At 41.7% G+C, this 21,525-nt stretch overlaps 3 protein-coding genes and 2 non-coding genes across 9 annotated transcripts in view; 1 reads left to right on the top strand and 4 right to left on the bottom strand.

Annotated features, from left to right (window-relative positions):
- RBMS2 (RNA binding motif single stranded interacting protein 2) overlaps window positions 1-21,525 on the top strand; it is a 547,749-nt gene that overhangs the window by 220,265 nt on the left and 305,959 nt on the right. The window lies entirely within an intron of this gene.
- ATP5F1B (ATP synthase F1 subunit beta) lies at window positions 1,955-8,934 on the bottom strand. The gene is made up of 10 exons (XM_070740555.1): window positions 8,712-8,934; window positions 6,748-6,930; window positions 6,032-6,206; window positions 5,453-5,574; window positions 5,038-5,222; window positions 4,590-4,748; window positions 4,339-4,461; window positions 3,903-4,115; window positions 3,469-3,670; window positions 1,955-2,186 (listed from the first exon to the last, which is right to left on the bottom strand). The coding sequence occupies exons 1-10, from the start codon at window positions 8,842-8,844 to the stop codon at window positions 2,089-2,091; spliced, it is 1,593 nt and encodes a 530-aa protein (XP_070596656.1). The 5' UTR covers window positions 8,845-8,934; the 3' UTR covers window positions 1,955-2,088.
- LOC139163332 (small nucleolar RNA SNORD59) lies at window positions 5,287-5,359 on the bottom strand. Its single transcript, XR_011558482.1, has one exon. It is a non-coding gene; the product is annotated as a small nucleolar RNA SNORD59 (small nucleolar RNA).
- LOC139163333 (small nucleolar RNA SNORD59) lies at window positions 6,634-6,705 on the bottom strand. The gene has a single exon (XR_011558483.1). It is a non-coding gene; the product is annotated as a small nucleolar RNA SNORD59 (small nucleolar RNA).
- Window positions 11,499-18,558, bottom strand: ATG101 (autophagy related 101). 5 transcript variants are annotated; one of them, XM_070740554.1, is made up of 3 exons: window positions 18,478-18,558; window positions 14,610-14,869; window positions 11,499-12,672 (listed from the first exon to the last, which is right to left on the bottom strand). In XM_070740554.1, exons 2-3 carry the CDS (start codon window positions 14,859-14,861, stop codon window positions 12,268-12,270), a joined length of 657 nt encoding a protein of 218 aa, XP_070596655.1. In that variant the 5' UTR covers window positions 14,862-14,869; window positions 18,478-18,558; the 3' UTR covers window positions 11,499-12,267. The 5 variants fall into 5 exon arrangements, with proteins under 5 accessions (XP_070596655.1, XP_070596653.1, XP_070596650.1 ...); XM_070740552.1 differs by lacking the exon at window positions 18,478-18,558 and adding an exon at window positions 18,384-18,472; XM_070740549.1 differs by lacking the exon at window positions 18,478-18,558 and adding an exon at window positions 17,256-17,586.

Here is a 21,525-nt window from a genome sequence, read left to right as displayed (position 1 = left end):
TTCATAATTTGGAATTGTAGGGAAGTGAAAAATTAGTTCAAATTTATTGATTAATGACTAAGGTAGAATTAGTTTATATATAACAATTAGTTTATAGATAAGTAATATAGTAAGAATTTTGGTTTTATATATATACTGTATTAGTAACAATGTGAAAAACTTTAACTCAAATTTAGCAATTTTTTTAAATATTCAATATATATCCAATTATGTATTCTTTTTCTGTATTTGAATTTATACTTTCAAGATAAGCAGGGGGAAAAAATAAAATAAATAAATAAAACCATTCCAATTTCTCATGTGGCCCTATGGCAAAATTAATTGCCCACCCCTGAAATACAGAATACATCAAATCCAAGATAGGATTCACAAGTCTACTGCAGCACAAAACAAGCTAGGTTTACTAAAAATCATGTTTATGAAGGATGTGATTTTTGCTATAATTTGTTCCCGATGTTTATTATAACTTTTGGCATGAATCTTGTGTCAATTCTAATTGCAGCATGGCACACATGTAATAAATAGCACATAACTATCAAATTTCAATTTTGCAGGGGACCACTTACATTTGATAAGACTTTTCAACCATAAAACAACCCTCTGAAAGTCTTTTTCTAATAAAAGTCCTACTTACTTTAGATCTCATTGCAACTAAAGCTGTGCCAAATTGACTTGTTTTGTGTTTTTGAAAAGGTATCAGGAGATTCTGTAACCCAATGCTGCCAGACATAAACAGAGCAATAAGCTTGAGAAATTGATACTAGAGCAATTACTTATCCCTTGAGCCTTAGCCGATTAATCCCAATTATTTCCATTTTACAGCAAGTTATCGATTTCTATTCTTTCCTTGAGCATCAAGGCATAACACTTTTAAAATGAGTGTCTGATGATAAATTGTTTATATATGGCAACCACATCAAGGTTAATGTTATTCAGTCTCCTTAGGGTAGGCAAAGGAGAACTACTGTTCCCGTCCCTCCCAAAAGGAAACTTTGATAGCTATGGTAGCCAAGGGGAAGAGAAACACATATCTATGTGTGGTGTAAGATTCAGTTAACGAGATTCAGGAAGGAGTTGCTTAACTACTTAAAAACCAAAGCTAACTCAAGATTGAAAAAGCCGAAGTGGATACTATCTCTTTTAATCATCTTGTTGCATGAGTTATCAGTGGAATCTTCTTTTTAGATTTATGTAGTTAAGTTTTGTTAACCTCACATATTACTGAACTGGGAGTCACACAATACATTAAACCAAAACCAAATAGGCAGTGTTGTGACTTGATACAAAGTTATGGAAACAAGGGGGTTTGAGTGTTAATCTTTAGATTCTGTTTTAGGATTAAGATTTAGCAACATTTGAGCAGTCTTTCAATAATGGTCTATTCAAAGATTTATGCAGCCAAAACCTTTCCATTCTAACCTTCCAAGTTGTATCCATTAAATTGCATTAGAGAACATGGCACTTACATGACCAAGCCTGGGTAAGGCTGCCTACAAAAAAACTGAGCAGTGTTTTGGAATTCGTAGCAAACATGCCTGTTCTGGGAGATCAAAATTTAAATGAATGCTATCTAGAATATTCAGAAGCATTTCTAGACTTCTGTCCAAGGAATCTCAGCCTGCATGAATAGCTGACTATAGACCAGCATATTAATTATGATAATCTGCTTTATTTGGCAAGTGCTTAGGAGAAGAGGAAGTAATCAGTAAGCGCCAGGACTTAATGATCTTTACAGTATAGAAGGATTTTCTGCATCAACCCAGTTCATATCAATTCCCTCTGTGGAATATTCTGGGCAATCACCACATTGGAATTAAGAAGCATAACGCTGCTTTCCAATATATGGTCAGCAAGAATGCCCTACTCTTAATCAGTGAACCCAGAATCAACAAATTTGGTCTGTTTCAAACTATAGCTCCTCTTGTTGCTGCAACAGTACCACTAACTACTTGTATAATCGCACCAGATGGTTTATTGGAAACTTTTAAATATTTTCCAGAAATTTCCAAGAGTTTCAAGAACTGTGAGGTGGGACAAAGTGAATCACTGGACATTTGAAACTATACAAGTTTTGCCTCAAAGGTAAACTCATGAGTGTTCTTCAGCTAACTTTTCAGCCTTGGTCACGGCTTCCTCAATGGGCCCCACCATATAGAAAGCCTGTTCTGGGAGATGGTCATATTCTCCTGCAGAAACAAAGTCGAAAACTGAAATCAGTAAAATGGTTAAGAAGAAGCAAATCACAACTACATACCCATTCTATCATCTAAATAACAAATAGTAACTGAGCACCATGTTTTAACTGTACAGATTGCCCTTCCTTAACGATGATAACTGGGAATGGAATTTTCATCACTAAGTGATGTGATTATAAAGCATGTTATGTAATCACATCCCTTAATGGCAAACCCAGTAGTTCCTGCTGCCGTCATTGTGAAGGCCAGTCAGTAAACGAGGACCTTCTCACAACCATTTGCCAGTTTCCAATAGTAAGACTACCTGAAAGTCTCAAGGCAGCTTGCAAGCAGTTTGGTGGACACGTGGCTGTGTGGCATGGCATAGCACGGTGAGGTTGAGCATGGCTGCTGTGGGCATGGGTGCACAGAGCAGAGTACAAGATTCCTAGGACCTTGTACTCCTTAGCCGGACTCCTCAGGAGAAAAAGCATCCAGAGCAACTTGAGATGACCTTCCTTGTCGCCTTCCCCCAATTGACTTTGGTTGTGGGGAGCTGGCTGGGAAGGTCACAAATAGTGATTACGGGACTGCAAGATGCTGCAACCATCATAAACATGCCCTCAGACATTCAACGACCACTCACTTGTTCAGCACTGTCATAATTTCAAACTATCACCTAACAGGGGTTGTTAATTGACAACTACCTGTAATTATTTGTAGTTTCATTACAGAAGGCTATTTTCCTAGAGTTGAATGGAAAAACATTGACAGTAATCCCTAGATCTGTGATGGTGAACCTGTGGCATGCGGAAGCCCCTCTGCAGGCACACATGTCGTTGCCCAGCTCAGCTCCACTGTGCATACACACTGGTGTGGGGGCAGGGTGTATGTGGGAGATACGGCATGTGCCCCCACCCGTGGCCTGTTTTTGTTCCCAGGAGGCTTCAGGGAGGCTTGCCAGGCCCAAAATGGCCTGCGGGATATGTGTGTCACATATGCATGCAGGGGGGCACAGGGGGGGGGGTCATACACGCATGCATAGTGTTGCAGGGTACGCCAGGGACATTGCATTATGGGCATGGACACACAACCCCCCTGCTCCCCCTGCTTTTGGCACACAACTTCACTAGACGATTACTTGGGAAAATGCCGACATTGCATCTGAAAAACAATTACATTGTAGTGCAGTAGATACCTTGTGACTAGAATAGGGAAAATTAGCAATGATAAAAAGATGGCACGAACAGGGCCATCAGCTTCAGGGGGTTTCAGTCCCAGTTGCCATACATACCTATCAGAATCTGTTGGAATCCTTTGATTGTTTCTTTCAGAGGCACCAGCTTGCCTGCATGGCCGGTAAAAACCTCAGCCACCTGGAAGGGCTGGGACAAAAATCTCTGGATCTTACGGGCGCGTGCCACTGTCAGCTTATCCTCTTCAGATAATTCATCCATACCCAAAATAGCGATGATGTCTTGGAGAGACTTGTAGTCCTAGAGAGGAAACCTGCAGGTGAGTTGAGACAGCAAGGGCACCATGGAGTGGATCAACCCTCTCTACATTCTGCCTATTCCAAGCACCATTGTTGCTGGTTTGCTGTATCACACTTGTTTATAAAAATGTGCTAATATATTCTACATTTAAAAAGAATACAAACAACATACACTATTCAAGTTAGAATTCCATGGTTTTATTCCCATCCCCCCCCCCCCCCCCCCAATTCACCTGCAAGATCTTCTGCACCCCACGGGCCACATCATAATGCTCCTGTCCCACAATATTAGGATCCATGATACGTGAAGTAGAGTCCAGGGGATCTACAGCTGGGTAAATGCCCAGCTCTGCAATGGCACGAGACAGCACAGTGGTGGCATCCAAGTGGGCAAATGTGGTTGCAGGAGCTGGATCTGTCAAGTCATCAGCTGGTACATAGATGGCCTTGGGAAAAAGATGATTTACTACATTAACAGTCCAGTTGTACAGACAATTTTAATACAATTTTAATCAGCAGCTTTGTGTATCTATTTATATAACGGGAGCAATTCCATCAGATCCGATAGGAATGGAGATGAAAATAGAATTGCCTTCCAGAAATGAGACAGTAACATAGTACACCTTGAATTGGTAGACAATTGGAGAAACAACATTTATAACAAATTACCTGCACAGAGGTGATAGATCCCTTTCTTGTTGTTGTGATCCTCTCCTGCATGGTACCCATATCAGTAGCCAAAGTAGGTTGGTAACCCACAGCTGAGGGAATTCTACCCAGCAAGGCAGATACCTGGAAGAGAAGATTAAAATCTCATTCTCAGACAATGCATCTATGCTTCCCCTGCCTACAATTTGGGAATATCCCAATCATATTATTAAACTGTTCTCCTTTGACTGACAAATTGTTTCAAAGCTTACTTCAGATCCAGCCTGTGTGAAACGGAAGATGTTATCAATGAAGAGCAGCACATCTTGACCCTCCTGGTCTCTGAAATATTCAGCAACAGTCAAGCCTGTCAAAGCAACTCTGGCACGAGCACCAGGTGGTTCATTCATCTGCCCATAAACGAGAGCAACCTATGGGAGAGAAAAGAAACTTAAAATAACACAACACTAATTGTCCTATTTCATTAGGGATTTACTTCTAATAGTATACTTTTCTTCCAGTCTATGGAATTGTTTCATAGAGCGACTGTCTAATATGTGTGCATTTCACATATTGTCAATGCATGACCCAAGATCAACAGTGGAAATTCAAAACTGCACGCCCTCAAGAATAATGGCCAGCAAGCAATACAGCAGATTAAGCCAACCCCTATCACACTTTTAGAGTTTAGGGCCACGGTTAAACTAATTTTTTGCCCACCTTGGATGTGGTATCCTTCAAGTTGATGACACCAGACTCTATCATTTCATGGTACAAATCATTCCCTTCACGTGTTCTTTCTCCAACACCAGCAAATACTGAGTAGCCACCATGAGCTTTGGCAACGTTGTTGATCAGCTCCATGATCAATACAGTCTTGCCTACACCAGCACCACCAAACAGACCTGAAGAAAAAAACTGCTTCAGTACCAGAGAACGATTAGGAGCTCCTCTACAATTTCCCATTTTCCTTCTCAGAAGATGAATTGCTTCAGCAATCTCAGAAGAACGAAAGTCATTGAGTTTTGCTCATCAGTGAAGGAAAGACAGCTAACATCAGTTGTATGTAAAACATTGAGACTGCTAATGATTTAAAGTCCATGCTATGGGCTGGTCACCCTACTTCCTCACTTACCAATTTTACCACCCTTTGCATATGGGGCAAGAAGGTCCACGACTTTAATGCCAGTGACAAGGATTTCCTGTTCAACACTCATTTCCACAAACTCAGGTGCTTCAGCATGAATAGCAGCAAACCTGAAACAAGTGATTGGTCATATGTTAAGTATATCTTTTTCCAAGATGACCAAAACTATACAGTTCCCTGAATGTAGACATATATTTTAGTATCATATTTCATATTCATTTTAGTATGTTTATTTTTTCTAATTATCCCTAATATAGAATATTCTTGTCAACTGAAACTATGTACTGTCAATATTTTCACTGAACTATCCACTAGGACTCACCTAACACTATTTTCCCCAATTAGTTAGATAATTCAGACGCCATATATGTGCAACATTAAGTTTTCTTCCCCTTTAAACATTTAGGAAGTGGCATGGAAATCAGGAGCACACATGTTAGTTCTCCTTTTCCATTTCACTGGTGGGATTTTGTGGTTGAAATAGTTTTCTAGTGGAGGAACACCAGGAAAATAAGGCCATCCAAATAATGAATGAGTGTCACTGCCTTCTTCCCAATCTCTGCTTACTGTTTGGTCTTTATTGGACCTCTTTCATCTATTGGCTCTCCAATCACATTCATGATTCTGCCAAGGGTTTCAGGTCCTACAGGAATTCTGATTGGTGCTCCAGAATCCAAAACCTTTTGGCCTCTCACCAAACCTTCAGTACCATCCATAGCAATGGTACGAACAGTATTCTCACCTGCAACAGAAGATGCCTTTAGCCTGAAATAATGCTTTAGCAACAGAAATGTACTCTGTAATTTCAAGTTATTTTTTTACCAGTGTGTAAGAATAAAGAATCCAAATAGCTTCTAGGAAAGTTGATAGATGTTTGTTTATAAAATAACATGATTTTCATTATGTAAATAATACCAGCCCTAGAGACACAAAAAGTTCATGCAGCCAAAAAATTAACAGAAATATTTTTGGCAAAATAATTAATTGGTATTGAATGCCCAGTTAGACATGCAAATTTTTAAGCATTATTTTATCTGAGCGCTTTGGAGACATACTGAATCTCGAAACATAACAGGAGGCTCATAAAAGCTGAAGACTGGTCCACAATATGAATCAATAATGCTAGCTTACTTGGCTTCAGATCCAAAAGTTTTCTGATTAAAAGACTTCCTTTTCAGTTCATAAAGATGACTTCATTATGTTCAGAAGAACGAAAGTCATTTTTATTTATCATCACAAGGAGCATTAGCAGAATGAAAGCCAGGTTGATCAATGACATTTACCTAAATGCTGAGCCACTTCTAGCACCAAGCGTGTATCTCTGCCTTGCACCTCAAGGGCATTGAGGATTGGTGGTAGGGCGTCATCGAACTGGACATCAACCACAGCACCAATGACTGCCACAATATGTCCAGTGACAGCTCCAGCTTTAGCTGCAGGAGCTGTTTGTGCAGCATAGTTTCGGCCTACAAAAGAAAATACAACCAATAGCAGGCAAATTAGCAACTTATAAATACTTCCTGAAAAAGATGTAAGATTTGAGATTCTCCTCTTTCCAAGATAACATCATTCCCAGAGATGTCACAAGTTGGGAAGCATGCATTTTAGATAAATAATTCTGCCAATTATATAAAATCATTCAAAGCAGCAATTCAGTCAGATTTTTTTTTGGGGGGGGGTCAAAAACAACCCTAGAGGAAAGTGTGTCTCATGTTTTACGGAGCATTTTGAAGGGATTTTATTCTAAGAATACATTAGTACCAAACTTTAAAGAAAAAACTTAGAAAAAACTTCTATGAGACACCTGTATGAGTTATACAGAAGGCCAGGCTTTTGCAGTAGTCATCCAGGAGAGATTGAAGGAAACCTTTTCAAATCACAATTGGAATTCTCATAGACCAATACTAGGCTTGAATGCAAATGCCCGAATAGCTTCCTGACTCACTACCATGAAATTACTAATGAAACCATTTCTTCCTCCCAAAAACCTGGATTGTAATACCCCAGCCAGATTATGCTAAAGATCTTTACCCACCCAAACTCATGAAACAGATAATTGTAAATTCATGCTTCTAAAATAATCCCCTTCATGAGTTTGGGTGGATAAAGATCTTCAACAAGTATTGCTGAAAGTTCGTTTTTCTGCTCCTTGCTGACTACATAGATGGATCAAGCATTAGTTCTTCCCTAAAATCCTGACCACGCCATTGGAAAATCGTCTCAGCCTACACCACATATAAATTCAAGGAGGAAGGTTCGTGCCTAGGATCTCCAGGACCCAATTGGAAATCCTCTTTTATTATACCCTCTTCGGGCCATTCCGCAGTGCCTTTCTTTTCCATCTTCGCCCCTACACCCGCAGATGAAGGAAGGGGGGGGGGGGATGGCAAACGGCACCCAGGATCCGAGGGAGCTCCGCAATGCTTCCTCCTCATGCCCTCTAAGTGCCGAAGGGCGCCATGTTTGTCCTCGGCAAAAGAAGCAAGCAAGCTCCGGACTCCCAGGTCATCTTCCCCGCTCGCTCTCTTCCGGCGGCGGCCTTCATCGTCCCCAGCCGTCTTTGTACGGAAAGGGAGGGGGGGGGGTAATCACCACAGCTTCGCTTCCCTCCTCCCGCACTTTCAATCTATTGATAAGCCTGATTGCTTCGTCCCCCGTGACAATCAGTGTTTTACCACATGATTCCTGAAAGTACCTCATGATTCTTGACGAACCTCTCTTTTATGTACACTGAGAGCGTATGCAGCAAAGACAAATTCCGAATTCAATGACATTCTATGTCCAGTCTTCCCCGCCCGTGCAGAAAAGGCCAGAAACCATACCCCCCCCCCCAAAGTATCTAACAGGGAAGATTTTATGGTGACGCAACCCCTCCCCCCATCCGTGCGGCCGCTTGACACGTAAGCAACGACCGGGGGTTCGGCATCTGGGTTTCTGCAGAGGAAAGGCGACACGCCGTCCTATTGCAGACCCTGAATCAAATCCGCCTCTGTGTCCTGGGTTCCCTTGCAGGCCAAACGCTTGGCTTGGGGAGCGGCGGGGAACCCAGGAGAAACAGGCAAGCGGGAATTCAGCTTCTCCTCCTTCTCTGCCGGAGAGAGACGTTGGCAGGATTCAAGCCAGCCTCCCATCCGGGCCGAGCAGCATCCTTTTTCTCGGGCCCGAGCGGCCGGTTCCCCTCCCCCCGCACTAGGCCGCAAGGTGACCCCGCCCTCGAGCTCCCTCTGGTGCTTTGCCCGCCACTTACGGGCCTCGGCGGCAGCGGCAACCGCCCCGCCCCGCAGCTGCAGCAGGTCCTGGAGGGGAGTCGACGCGCCCCGCGCTCCCCTTAGCAAAAGAGAGGCCGAAGAGGCGCAACGGCGGCTTGCGAACCCCAACATGGCTGCCACCGGTGAAGTGGAAGGAGCAGCCCTGCCGCCTACCTAGATCGGCTTTCTAAAGGGCTCGCTAAATCGATTGTGGATCCGGATTGGTCAACGGGCTTTTCTTTCGTAAGGTTTAATTGGGTACTCTCCTGCCACTCACGTGCTTGAGGACTTGCTGATTGGGGAAAGACTTTAAAACCGCCTCTTGGCTTCTCTCAGGCTTCAAAGGGCGGAGCTGTGGCACGTGCTGAGCTCTCCGAAAATGCTAGCTTCCTGGGCGTGAGCTTACTCGCTTTGCTATAAGGACCTCTCGTTATTGGATTGCATCAATGCCCTTCGAATAAATCCTGCTTATTAATTGGACAGATGTTACAAACCCCGCCTCTGAAGGTACTTCCTACCAATTGAATAGGGGGAAAAAGGGATGAGCAATTGTAAAAGAGGTAGCGCTCTTTTCTAGACTGAAGGCTGAACGGATGCCCTCGGTTTGTCCTTGTGTAAAATGAAAACTTCGGCGATTTGGTTGGTAGGTCATAGAGATTATTGGAAGTTATTGCGTTGCGAAACGTAGAGTGCATTAAGAATTATTCGGATTCGATTAACATTTAATTGACAAATTATGATCTTTTGCAGAGCTAACCATATTTAAACCCAATGAACTAATGAATCAAAATATGGTTCTGATCTAAGTTAAATTAGGTCATTAAGTTTCCAGTATAACTGTACAAAGGATTGTGATGTAAGAATATTAACTCTCCAGAGAATCGGGTACATAACATGCAGGCAAATAGGTGTAAGTTTGATAATGAACAGCTGCAATCTCTACTTAGGAAGAAGCATGCTAGTTGTTTAAGATGGGGTATAGATTTGACTTCAACATGTTTCCTTAAAATTATATATACAGTACCAAGATTTTTTTGCATTTTAAAGATCAGGGGCTCACTATAGCAATACATACCTAACATCTGCATTTTGGAATCAATTTAGAAGATAAACCATGATTGATACTATAGGACAAACCAGTGCATCCTGCCTTCTTTTCCACATTGAACCTGATATTTGATCTTCCATGATAATTTGAGGGATATTTCTTATACCAGTTATTAACTTTGCAAAACTATAAGGGTCTCTTGTATTAATTCACTTTTCCCAGTTCCCTTTCTGTTCCATTATACAATGTTCAAAAAAAAAAATTAAGGGAACACTCAAATAACACATCCTAGATCTAAATGAATGAAATATTCTCATTGAATACTTTTGTTCTGTACAAAGTTGAATGTGCTGACAACAAAATGAAATTGATTGTCAATCAGTGTTGTTTCCTAAGTGGACAGTTTGATTTCACAGAAGTTTGATTTACTTGGAGTTATAATCTGTTGTTTAAGTGTTCCCCTTTTTTTGAGCAGTATACAGTGGTACCTCTACTTAAGAACTTAATTCAGTCCGTGACCAGGTTCTTAAGTAGAAGCAATTTTTCCCATAGGAAACAATGTAAAAGCAAATAATTTGTGCAAACCCATTAGGAAAGAAATAAAAGCTTGGAATTTGGGTGGGAGGAGGAAGAAGAGGAGGAGGAGGAGAGTTGCTGCCGAAGGAAGAAGGTGAGGTGAGGTGAATCAAAAAATCCAAAACTTTAAGGGTTTTTTTTTTTTTAAAAAAAGAGGGACTCTGAGGCAGCGAGGATGAGCACGCGCCTCCAATACACCCGGTGCGAGGCTGCCTCCCATAGACTGCCTCCCATACACTGGCTGCTGCTGCTGCTGCTACCTGCTGCCTCTTCCTTCCTATGGTGAAGGGCTCCCCTCTCCTCTTGCTCGCACATTTTGTAGCCGGTGCCTTTCCTTCGCTGTGATGACTCCTCGGCTGCCCAGAGCGAAGGGAGCGTTTCTTTTCTCTGGGCGCTGCAGAGATTTATTCCCTGTCCAAGCGCCTAGAGTAAGGAAAATGCTTCGTTCGCTCTGGACTGCCAAAGCCTCCTTAAGTGCCACTAAAAAACTCCTCTGGCAGCCCAGATGACTGTGATTAAAGGGGGAATGGCAGGAAACTGGCTGGGCCTTCGTGCCGCTCTCAAATTTCCTGGGAAATTTTTCTGAGCTCGGATTCTTAAGTAGAAAATGGTTCTTAAGTAGAGGCAAAAATATCTTGAACACCCGGTTCTTATCTAGAAAAGTTCTTAAGTAGAGGCGTTCTTAAGTAGAGGTACCACTGTATTTGATTCTGCCTGGACAAGTCTGCAGTTTTCTTGGCAAGGGAGAGGGGCGGCATGCAAATCTAAATAAATAAATAAATAAATAAAAAATAAATAAATAAACTTCTTAGAGTTGAGGGAAAATCACTGACCAAGATCAGCCAGCTGACTTTGTGCCTAAGGTGGGACTAGAACTCAGGCGGTCCTTTTTCCAGCCTAATGGCTTAATCACTAATCCGAAGTGGATCTCTAAATCTCATTAGAACTCACTAGTTCAATGGACTAAATAACTAGGGATAAATCTAAGTAGGGGGATTAATTTTCCAAGGCATATTTCAACCATGCCTGCCACATGTCCAGAAAGGTGAACATAATTATTCCAACTTGTTAATTTCCAATAAACAAGTTGAAATAATTTAGATGTCTTTGAGTATAGGTTAGTTCAAAGTTATTTTGTACTGTAGAGAGTCATGACACAAAAGACAGGGAATTTTCTTTTTATTCTCAGATTATTTTATACATATAATATTACACTGGTAAAATATGTACAAAACATGAAATTTCTTTCTCTAGAAATACAGGCTACAGATTTCAAACTACTGAAAAATAAGTATGGTAGAATGGGTCCTTTTTTCTAATTTCACTTACAAAAAAAGAAGGAAGGCTTGAAACCCTTAAACACTCCCACCATGAAGACATGCACTGAGAAGCAAAAATGTTTTGTTAACAGATTTAATTATTCCAAAGCCAGATATGAGCTAACAATTAGGTAATCAGGGAAGGAAGGCACACTTTTTGCCAAGAAAAGTAACCTCAGCCTTGGCAGCCTTGTAAAAGATCTCAAGATCAAGAAATCAGGCATCTAGTTTACATTTTAGTTTACGGCTCACTGATAGTGCAAATGTTAGTATTTATGCATATCAGATGTTACCAAAATACTTATGAAGCATGCATGCCATCTTTTCCCATAGACACACGGTGGTTCATCTGGAATTAGTTTAACAGAAAAGGACACTGAAGAGAACCCTTGGTTTCTATTCTCTATTGCAATTGAAAGAAGTTGAGATCTGATGAACTGGTGGACAAGCTAGTTCTAGCCTTGATCTGTAACAGTTAGTGAATGAGAACAGGATGTATGGAAGTCAGGAATCCAAACATTTCCAAGAATGGTGGATATGAGCTAAGTGAGATCAGAAAACCAGTTACTTGTGTTGCTTTTCAAAAATGTCTGGTCCATGATACCCTGGACATCAGAGTGCCAGGGTGTCCTTGATGAGGCGACGCATAGTAGTGGTGACAGAGGTCCCAAGTGAGTCAGTGATTTGGTAAGAAATCTTGTATAAGTAGGGCTGGACATCCCTCAGCCCTGTATCAAAGACGTTATCCACCTCTGACTGGGTAGGCATCTTGGGCAGGTACTCATGTCGGTTCATCACTTCTACAATGTTGATGATCTTTTCACAAAGTTTCTCACCTACCTTTTCACGACATATCTGCCGTTCCTGCTCATTAGCCAGACTCACTACATTTACCTTGACTGTCCAAACTTCCCAAGGGATGCACTCATCTGAGAAAGGCCATCGTGATTTCTTCTTCTGATAAAACTCTAGGGAAATCTGGCCCATCCCATCACTGCCAGAGTTTCGCAATGCATCCTAGGGGGGAGTGAAAAGGCATTATTCCATGTTTCACTGGAATCATTTTATATTTTCATCATGTTTATAATAAAATCGTATAAATATTTATAAAGCTATACTATGCTCAACAATGTTTTCTTTTTCTGCAGAGGAGATATTCTAAAACTGAAGTGTCACTAATGAAACAAATATAATTTTGTTTTCACATGCTATCATCTAATAAAAAGGCCTGAAGATGGGTCCTTATAGTATAGGGCAGAGGTGGTATCCAATAATAATAATAATAATAATAATAATAATAATAATAATGATGATGATGATGATGATGTAATAATTTATTAGATTGTTTTGCTGCCCCTCTCCGTAGACTTGGATCCAAGCAGGTTCTAACCAGTTCTGGAGAACCTGTAGTAGAAATTTTGAGTAGTTTGGAGAACTGGTAAATACCACCTCTGACTGGCCCCACCCCCATCTATTCTTTGCAGCCCGAGCCCCAGCTGATTGGGAGGAAATGGGGATTTTGCAGTATCCTTCCCCTGGACTGTGGTAGGAATTAGGGATTTTACAGTATCCTTCCCCTACCACGCCTACCAAGCCATGCCCATAGAACCAATAGTAAATTTTTTGGAATCCCACTACTGTGTCAAACTCCCACCCCACGGGCCAGATGCATCATGGACTGGCCACGGCCACACCCAGTTTAGCAAAGGGGGGGAAAATCACGATACATCACAAGATGTAGCCGTGACAATGCGTTTGACACGGGTGGATTCCTGCCAGTTTGGACCGGATCACTTGAAGTGGTTGTGACCTGCTGGTGACGTCACATTGGCATCAGGATCCGGTTTGGTCAGTGCTGGTCTGTGGGTGGTGCCATCTCCCCTCCCAAATTTTTTTTTACTGTTTAGAAGATTTTTCCTCTGCTGCTGCTTGAAAAAGGGCCCTTCCACGCACCCCCGGGTTTATGCTTATCTTTATTCCTTCGCCGGAAGCACAGCTGATCAGTTCCTCAGCTGTATTTCGGGCATGCGTGGAAGCAGATTTGCACAAGGGGACGTGTGCGAAATGTCACGATACGAATCAGTAGTGAAAGTAAGTGGAACCCACCCCTGGTTTGATACATCGGTGTAATTTTAATCATAGACTATTTTTTAACATCTGTTTCTAATTCCGATAGTCCTCGATTTACAACTGGTTGTTTAACCTTTCGAAGTTACAATTGACTTCTCCAGACTTGCTTATAACCTATTTTTGAAATTATTACAGCAGCACACACACACACACCTGCAGTCATATGATTGCATTTTGACCACTTGGTAACTGGCTCACCTTTATGGCCATTTGCAGCCTCCTGCAATCACATGATATTTTGCAACATTTTTTTGCCAGTTTCCAGCATTTACTTCTGATTTTCAACAAAAAATACCCATAATGACCAGCGCAAAAAAGTAAATAAAATCAGTTTGAGTCACATGACTCGCAATTGCAATGAATTAAAGCTTTGATACAGATACAGAAGTGGCAACTCAAATTGTTATCTAGGGGAAGAAAAGCAATTACCAATTCTAATTTACTGAAAAAAAGATAGAAAAACAACACTTTCTACAACAGTAGCCATTTAGCATGTAGCGGTATAAAGTATCTTGTGGCTCCACCTTAAAGATAATATATTTATTATGACATAACCTTTCACGTAGACCAAGAATTTCATAAGATGCAAGCTCTGTAGTATATTTATTTTCATAGTAGCAGCAGAGGAAGGAAAGAATGTTAATAAGGTAATGTAAAAGAGGGGGACATTAATTTCAGATATCTTCCAATCACAGTCTGATTTGGACTCTAAAATAAAGCCAACATCTTGAATTAATCCTAGAAATGTCTGCTAATTGTCTTGTGTCTATATTATGGGCCAAAGTATCACATATCATTCTGAAATAAACACACTTAACTTTTACCTTGAATTCTCCAACTGCTTTTCTCAGTGCACGATCAAGTTCCTCAGAAGAAACTCTGACATAAGTGAAATCAATGAAGTCACAATCAACATCTTGTGTGCCAACTGTCCCAATTGAATAGGTTCCTTCTTTCTTGTAATGGAATTTCCCTGTGCTGCGATGAAGTAATATGGTGTGCAAAACTGCCAGCATAGCTTCTTCAATCTGGCGACCTTCAACTGATATCTCCAGCACCTCTGAACGGCAGTTCATTGTGACTTCTGCAAAGGAAAAATAACAAGCATTCTTGAAAAAAAACTACATAAGCAGACTGGAAAACTAGCATCTATAGAAGATAAGATAGGAGCAGGTGGAAAATGTCTGGTCCCAAACTGTTCTAAAGAACAGCATTTCAAGGATTTTACAATTGTTCTGAGTTGCATACTAAAGAGCTGTCTTAAACTTCAATCACCTCAGAACTCCAAATTGTCTCAGTTTTTTGGAACTACAAAGTTGTAATGAAAACGCTGACACTGAATAAATTACGAAGAAGCACTCTAATCAAAATAAGTTTTAAATTTCACAGAAGTTTTAAAAATTTAAAATTTTGAAAAGTGAGACAGTCCAAAACAATAATGGTAGAAAGCTTCAGGTTATTCCTCAAACTGATTTAACAAGTTACTTTTTAACCAATACTATTTCTTTGGAAATAAAATAAGTAATAGATCCCAAAATGGTAACAATCCAGTATCTTGTGTCATCAAATGCAAGAAGTTAAATCTAATAACCAAACAAAAAAGAATCCCATTATTTCCCAATAATTTTGAAAGATGCAATAGTCCTCAACATCTTTGGAGTCATTCAGGTCATGGTCGTTCCAAAGCTATTTTTTTCCAAAGGCAACTGGACTTTCTTTGTTTTCCTTAAAAGACGTTTCACTTCTCATCCAAGAACTGAAGAAGCTTCTTGGATGAGAATCTAAATGTCTTCAAGGAAAAACAAAGAAGTCTAGTTGCCTTTGAAAAAGCATCATTCATCATCATTGGCAACTTTCAGTCTCGAAAGACTATGGCAGTGATGGCGAACCTGTGGCACGGCTGCCACAAGTGGCACGCAGAGCCATATCTGCTGGCACATGAGCCATTGCTGTAGCTCAGCTCCAACGTGCATGTGTGTGCCGGCCAGCTAATTTTTGGCTCTCAGAGGCTCTGGGAGGGCATTTTTGGCTTCCAGAGAGTCTCAGGGTAAATGGGGGGAGGTGTTTTTACCCTCCCTCCAGGGAAACCTTTGGAGCCAGGGGAGGACAAAACATGAGTCTCCTGGGTGCACCAGAAGTTGGGAAACAGCCCATTTCTGACTTCCAGAGGGCTTCCAGGGCATGGGGGGAGCTGTTTTCGCACTCTCCAGGCATTGAATTATGGGTGTGGGCACTCGCGCATGCACGGCAGCATGCACACAAGCTCTTTTGGCACTGGAGGAAAAAAAGGTTTGCCACCACTGGACTATGATATTGTACTCTGGAAAAAGTTCCTAGAACAGTATCAAGTGGCTAAAAAGGCCAATCCTAGAGAGTGGCAATCCCTTCCACACTGAGCGCAGAACCATTCTGTCCCCTGCCCTGCCCCTGGAATTCGCTGGTTCCGGGACTGCCTCTTTGCTTCGGCCTGCTGAACAAGTGTCTTGTCGAAATGGAGAACCTCCAAGCTGAATGATGAGAGATCGAAGTTTCCCAGCTGTTAATGTCCATTCCCAAGGCCTTTGAAAAACACCTTGGGCATAATATTGTAGTGCACAACCTAACAGCACTAACTTGAAAAACAAAATTGCAAGGAAGGCCACCAGGCGGGGGATGCAACTTACCTCTGCTACTGGTCTGGGTGCGTATGTAACTCTGGGTGATGGGAGGGAGCATGCACATCCGGCGGGCGCGTGTGCACATCAGAACAAGATTTGGCTTTTGTGGATGCGCAGGAAGAAAATCTCATGAGAAGATGCATGGCTGTGCGCGATTTCAGCAATTTTTTTTTTGCTTCTGCGCATGTGTGAAAACAAAAAATTGCCAAAATCTTGTGTGTCTGCATGTCCTGCTGTAAGATTTTGCTTCCTGCGCAGGCATAGAAGCCAAATCTCGCTCTGACACACACCTTCCGGTCACTCAGAATTGCGCGCACAGCCCCATTTTCACTACCGGAACGCCACCCCCACCCCCACCCCCCCAGGTAGGAACCCAATAGTGAAGGTCACCCATTGACCCAACAATAAAAGCAAGGACGTTCTTTCGTCCTCTTGTACCCACCTAGTCAGGTCACTTAAAAAAAACAAAAAACACTGAAATATTTCCGAATGACCTGATTGGCTGGCACATTTAAGCCCATATACATTCCAGCCTTTTCACCCATACGCCACGCTGGCGGCTTTTGTACCCCCACCAGGGAAAGAACGAACGTATTTTGTTCTTAACGCAGGTCCGGCAGCCTTGAGAGGTGGTAAAACCTCTTGTGACTTCCGCAGTGCTGTGACCAAAACACCCCTTAGGCTTTTCTCGAGGAGGAGGAAGAGGAGGCCCTCGGTAACTAAGGCAACAGACCGGACAAGGGCTCGCGCGTCCTGGGAGGTGGGAAGGGGGGCATAAAGGGTGCTCGGTTGGAATAACAGCAGGCAACTCACCTGTCCCAGATCGGGGTGCTTCCCTACGCAAGCAACTTAATCTTCGGAGCGGCCCAACCAAGACAACATGGGAGAGAGGGATTTGAAAAACCATCCTCAAGGGCGAGCCCGAAGTATTCTCCTTGGCCGAGGTCGCTTCTGCCCGCCCGCCCGTAGAGACGCCTGAATGCCATTTACATGAAGGCTTTTTAACCCTTTCCAGGCTTTTGAAAATAGAAATTGCGGAGAGGCTCCCCCCCCGCCGCTCTTGGTACGGTCCAAGAAAGCAAACCCTACAGACGCAAATGGTGGAAGGGTCAAAACATCCGGGTTTCAAGGCTGGAACCCAATTTCGCCCTTTGCAAATTGGGGGCGGGATGGTTAGGGGGCGCTATGCGAGTCAAGGTTTGAAAGTTTGGTGACGGCTTTTTAAACTGGTTTAAAAAGAAAAGCTTATTTCAATTTTTTTGTTGGCGTTTTATTTCATTGGTTAAAAACATCACGAGATGCTTAAGGGAGTTTGTTGTTTGTTTTTGTTTCATACCCTGAGAGATTGCGTAACAAGATGCAGTTCTTCCCCCTTCCCGCCTACACCAGGTCTCTCCAAACTTGGGCACTTTAAGCCTGGCGGACTTCAACTCCCAGAATTCCCCAGGCAGCAAAAGAGACACTAAAGATCAGGGGGCTCCAACCTTGGTAACTTTTAAGACTTGTGGACTTCAACTCTCAGAGTTCCTCAGCCAGAAAAGCTCCAACAGCTTTTGCTGGCTGGGGAATTCTGGGAGTTGAAGTCCGCCAGGTTTTAAAGTCGCCAAAGTTGGAGACCTCTGGTCTAAGAAAACTCCAGAATAGCCCCAAAATATCATTTTTAAAAAATTGGCGGAGAAACAAGGCAAGGGGTGGGAGGTGGGAAAAAGCTGCATCTGCCTGTTTCTTCCACAGTAATAAACCCCGATCGTCCCTTTTAGTCCGATTTCCCTAGACCGACTTCCTCCACTGGCAAAAGATTTGCATTTCCCCCACCCCTTGTATAAGCTGATGGTTCAAACTGACTGTTGGGAAGGCAGTTTTATTAACAGGATTCTAGTGCGGCAGACACCCGGCGAATTAAATTAGTTCTAAGAACAAGGAGTGACCGCCGAGACTTACATCTCCGTTCTTATTATTGTAGAGCCAACAGCTGAGTTGCCATAGTTTTACGTCCTTCGTTACATCATCGACGACATTTGAGTACTATACCTACCAGTAATTTAAGGTAACCGGAACTATGTAGGCCGCGGGTACAAATGTGCTCGCGCCCGCCTCCTCCTGGTTCAATGCGTCATTCAAGCGCAGAGTACCGGAAGAGGCGGGCAAAAAGAGCAATAGTATGGAAGGCGACGTGAAGCGGGAATCCTGAAGTCGGTGGAACGACGTTCCGTGGGAGGGTTAAAGGTTGCACGGGGGTGAATCTTTGCTGTCTGAATAAAAACGGCGGATGCCCGATTATATCAATCCCAGTTTTGCTGTTCGTTTGCCCTACTCCCGTTTCTTTTCTCCATTTTTGCAGCAATGCTTTGCGAGATTGTTAGAGGAGGTCTGCAACCTTGGCAACTTTTAAGACTCGTGGACCTCAACTCCCAGAGTTCCTCAGCAAAGCAAAACTGGCTGAGGAACTCTGGGAGTTGAAGTCCACAAGTCTTAAAGTTTCCAAGATTGGAGACCCCTAGTGTCTGTTGTTTCCATTACAGTATTCTTCATTTCAGGTTTTACAAGGTCTTCCAACTCGAAGTATGACTCTTGATTGGTACAAGTAGTCCTCGACTTGCAACTGTTCATTTAATGACATTTCAAAGTTACAACAGCACTGAAAAAAAGGCTTATGGCCATTTTTTCACACTTATGACAGTTGCAGGTGCCACATGGTCACATGATCAAAATTTGGATGCTTGGCAATTGATAGTTGCAGTGTCCTGGTCACCTTTGTCACCACCTGGTCAATGGGGAAGCCATATTCACTTAACCACCATGTTACTACCTTAATAATCGCAATAATTTACTTAACTATGGCAAGACAAGTCATAAAATGGGGCAAAATTCACTTAACAAATGTTTTATATAGCAACAGAAATGCTGAGCTCTATTGTGATCGTAAGTCGACTACCTGTATAAATATAAAACAGAATAATAAAAATTATTTAAAAGTGGTCAATATATAAATACAAAAAGCTAAAGCAACTTACTTCAGGCAAGGTGCCTTTATATTGTAGCCCATGTTTTTCATTTTTTTTTCTTTTTGGTAATAAAAGCGTAAAATAAGGTGACTTTTTTGCAGACAAAAGAACTTTGTTCAGTTGTTTAGGAAGCTTCATGTCTGGTTCTCACAATTTTATTTACATAAATTTTAACCTATTTTAGAAATGTAATCCCTTTCAGCTATCAAAGGTTGATCTGATTACAAAATAGAATTAAGACTATCAAAGAGCCTTGAAATGTATTTTTATATGCACATGTCTTTTCACTCAAAAGACATAAGAACATGCATATATAAGGGTTCAATTCCACAATCTTTAAAGGCAGCCTAAAACAAATTATTCGGGACTAAAATAAAAAGGTACCTACTCTGAATCTGGTGGAAGTGAACCACTAAAAGTGATAGCTGATCCAGCTTTTATTTTTCAGCTCAATTCTTGAGATTTTTAATTCTTCCCTCGCCCCACCTTCGAATGGCTGATCCAAATCCCCCTCCCACCAATGTTTGAGCCCCCCCTTCTCATGCCTTATTGCAAGAGGTTTCCCCCCCTCCCTTAGGCAATTAGAGAATGGAACTACAGTATTTACTGATGGTGTTTCTAATTGCCTTGTTTATGGAATGTATTTCTATAAAATTATTGAAAAGGTAAATGACTCATGACGGCAAACGAATTTTAAAATGATCTCTGCTGCTCATAGCTATAAATGAAGCTTACTTGTTTCTGACATTTATGAAAACTTGATTAGTCATAGGGTTACTTAATTTCTATGTGCCTGAATTGCTATGGAAATGCTGAACAAATGCATTAAGAACTTCTATATAGTATTCTCTTCTATGCTACCTTTTCTCCAAGTGTGCAGGCAGTGTATATCCATTCTGTTACATTTCCATTCTACTACAGGCTGAGGAAAAGGGGTGGCACAATGGTTAGAGTGCAGCACTGCAGGCTACTTCAGCTAACTATTAGCTGTGGTTCAGCAGTTCAAATCTCACCACTGGGTCAAGGTTGACTCAGCCTTCCATCTTTCCGAGGTGTGTAAAATGAGGGGGCAATATGCTGATTCTGTAAACCACTTAGAGAAGGCTATAAAAACACTATGAAGTGGTAAATAAGTCTAAATAATAATAATAATAATAATAATAATAATAATAATAATAATAATAATAATAATAATACAGCATTGCTTGTTTAAATATGGTTTACTGAACCAGTAGTTACATTATATACTAAAAATAAGCTACATTTTGTAATAGGTTGTATATTCGGTATACAGTATTTATTTATTTATTTATTTTATTTATTTGATTTGTATGCCGCCCCTCTCCGTGGACTCAGGGCGGCTAACAACAGTGATAAAACAACATGTGACAATCCAATAGTAAAACAATTAAAAACCCTTATTATAAAACCAAACATACATACAAAACATACCATGCATAAATTGTAAAGGCCTAAGGGGGAAAGAATCTCAATTCCCCCATGCCTGACGGCAGAGGTGGGTTTTAAGAAGCTTACAAAAGGCGAGGAGGGTGGGGGCAATTCTAATCTCTGGGGGGAGATGGTTCCAGAGGGCCGGGGCCACCACAGAGAAGACTTCCCCTGGGTCCCGCCAAACAATATTGTTTAGTTGACGGGACCCAGAGAAGGCGCACTCTGTGGGACCTACCTGGTCGCTAGGATTTGTGCAGCAGAAGGTGGTCCCTGAGATAATCTGGTGCAGTGCCTGACATCTGATCTAAGGCCACAACTGAATTTAACTATTTGATTTAATCCCAGAATTGTGCAGCTATAAAGACTACCTTGTTTAATAATAAAAACAGTAACTTTTCCCCAAATTTTTCAAAAAAGCCTCCTCAAATGTTGAGAGGAATCTTTCCATGCTTGTAATTGCTTCTGCTACGGCTACTTTGGTTCCTATCCTTCCCCCACTCCACTTTTAATGTCAGAATAAAGTGGGCTTGAGCATTAGGAAAACATGGATCATGAAGCCAGATATCAGCAATAAATCGCATCTTCGTGAGTGCTCACAGATGAATCTGCTCTGGTGCGACAACAAT

The sequence above is a fragment of the Erythrolamprus reginae genome, chromosome 2, assembly GCF_031021105.1.
Source record: "Erythrolamprus reginae isolate rEryReg1 chromosome 2, rEryReg1.hap1, whole genome shotgun sequence".
Taxonomy (NCBI): domain Eukaryota; kingdom Metazoa; phylum Chordata; class Lepidosauria; order Squamata; family Dipsadidae; genus Erythrolamprus; species Erythrolamprus reginae.
The sequence above is the reverse complement of the archived record's forward strand: the minus strand, read 5'-3'. Positions and strand labels throughout refer to the sequence as shown.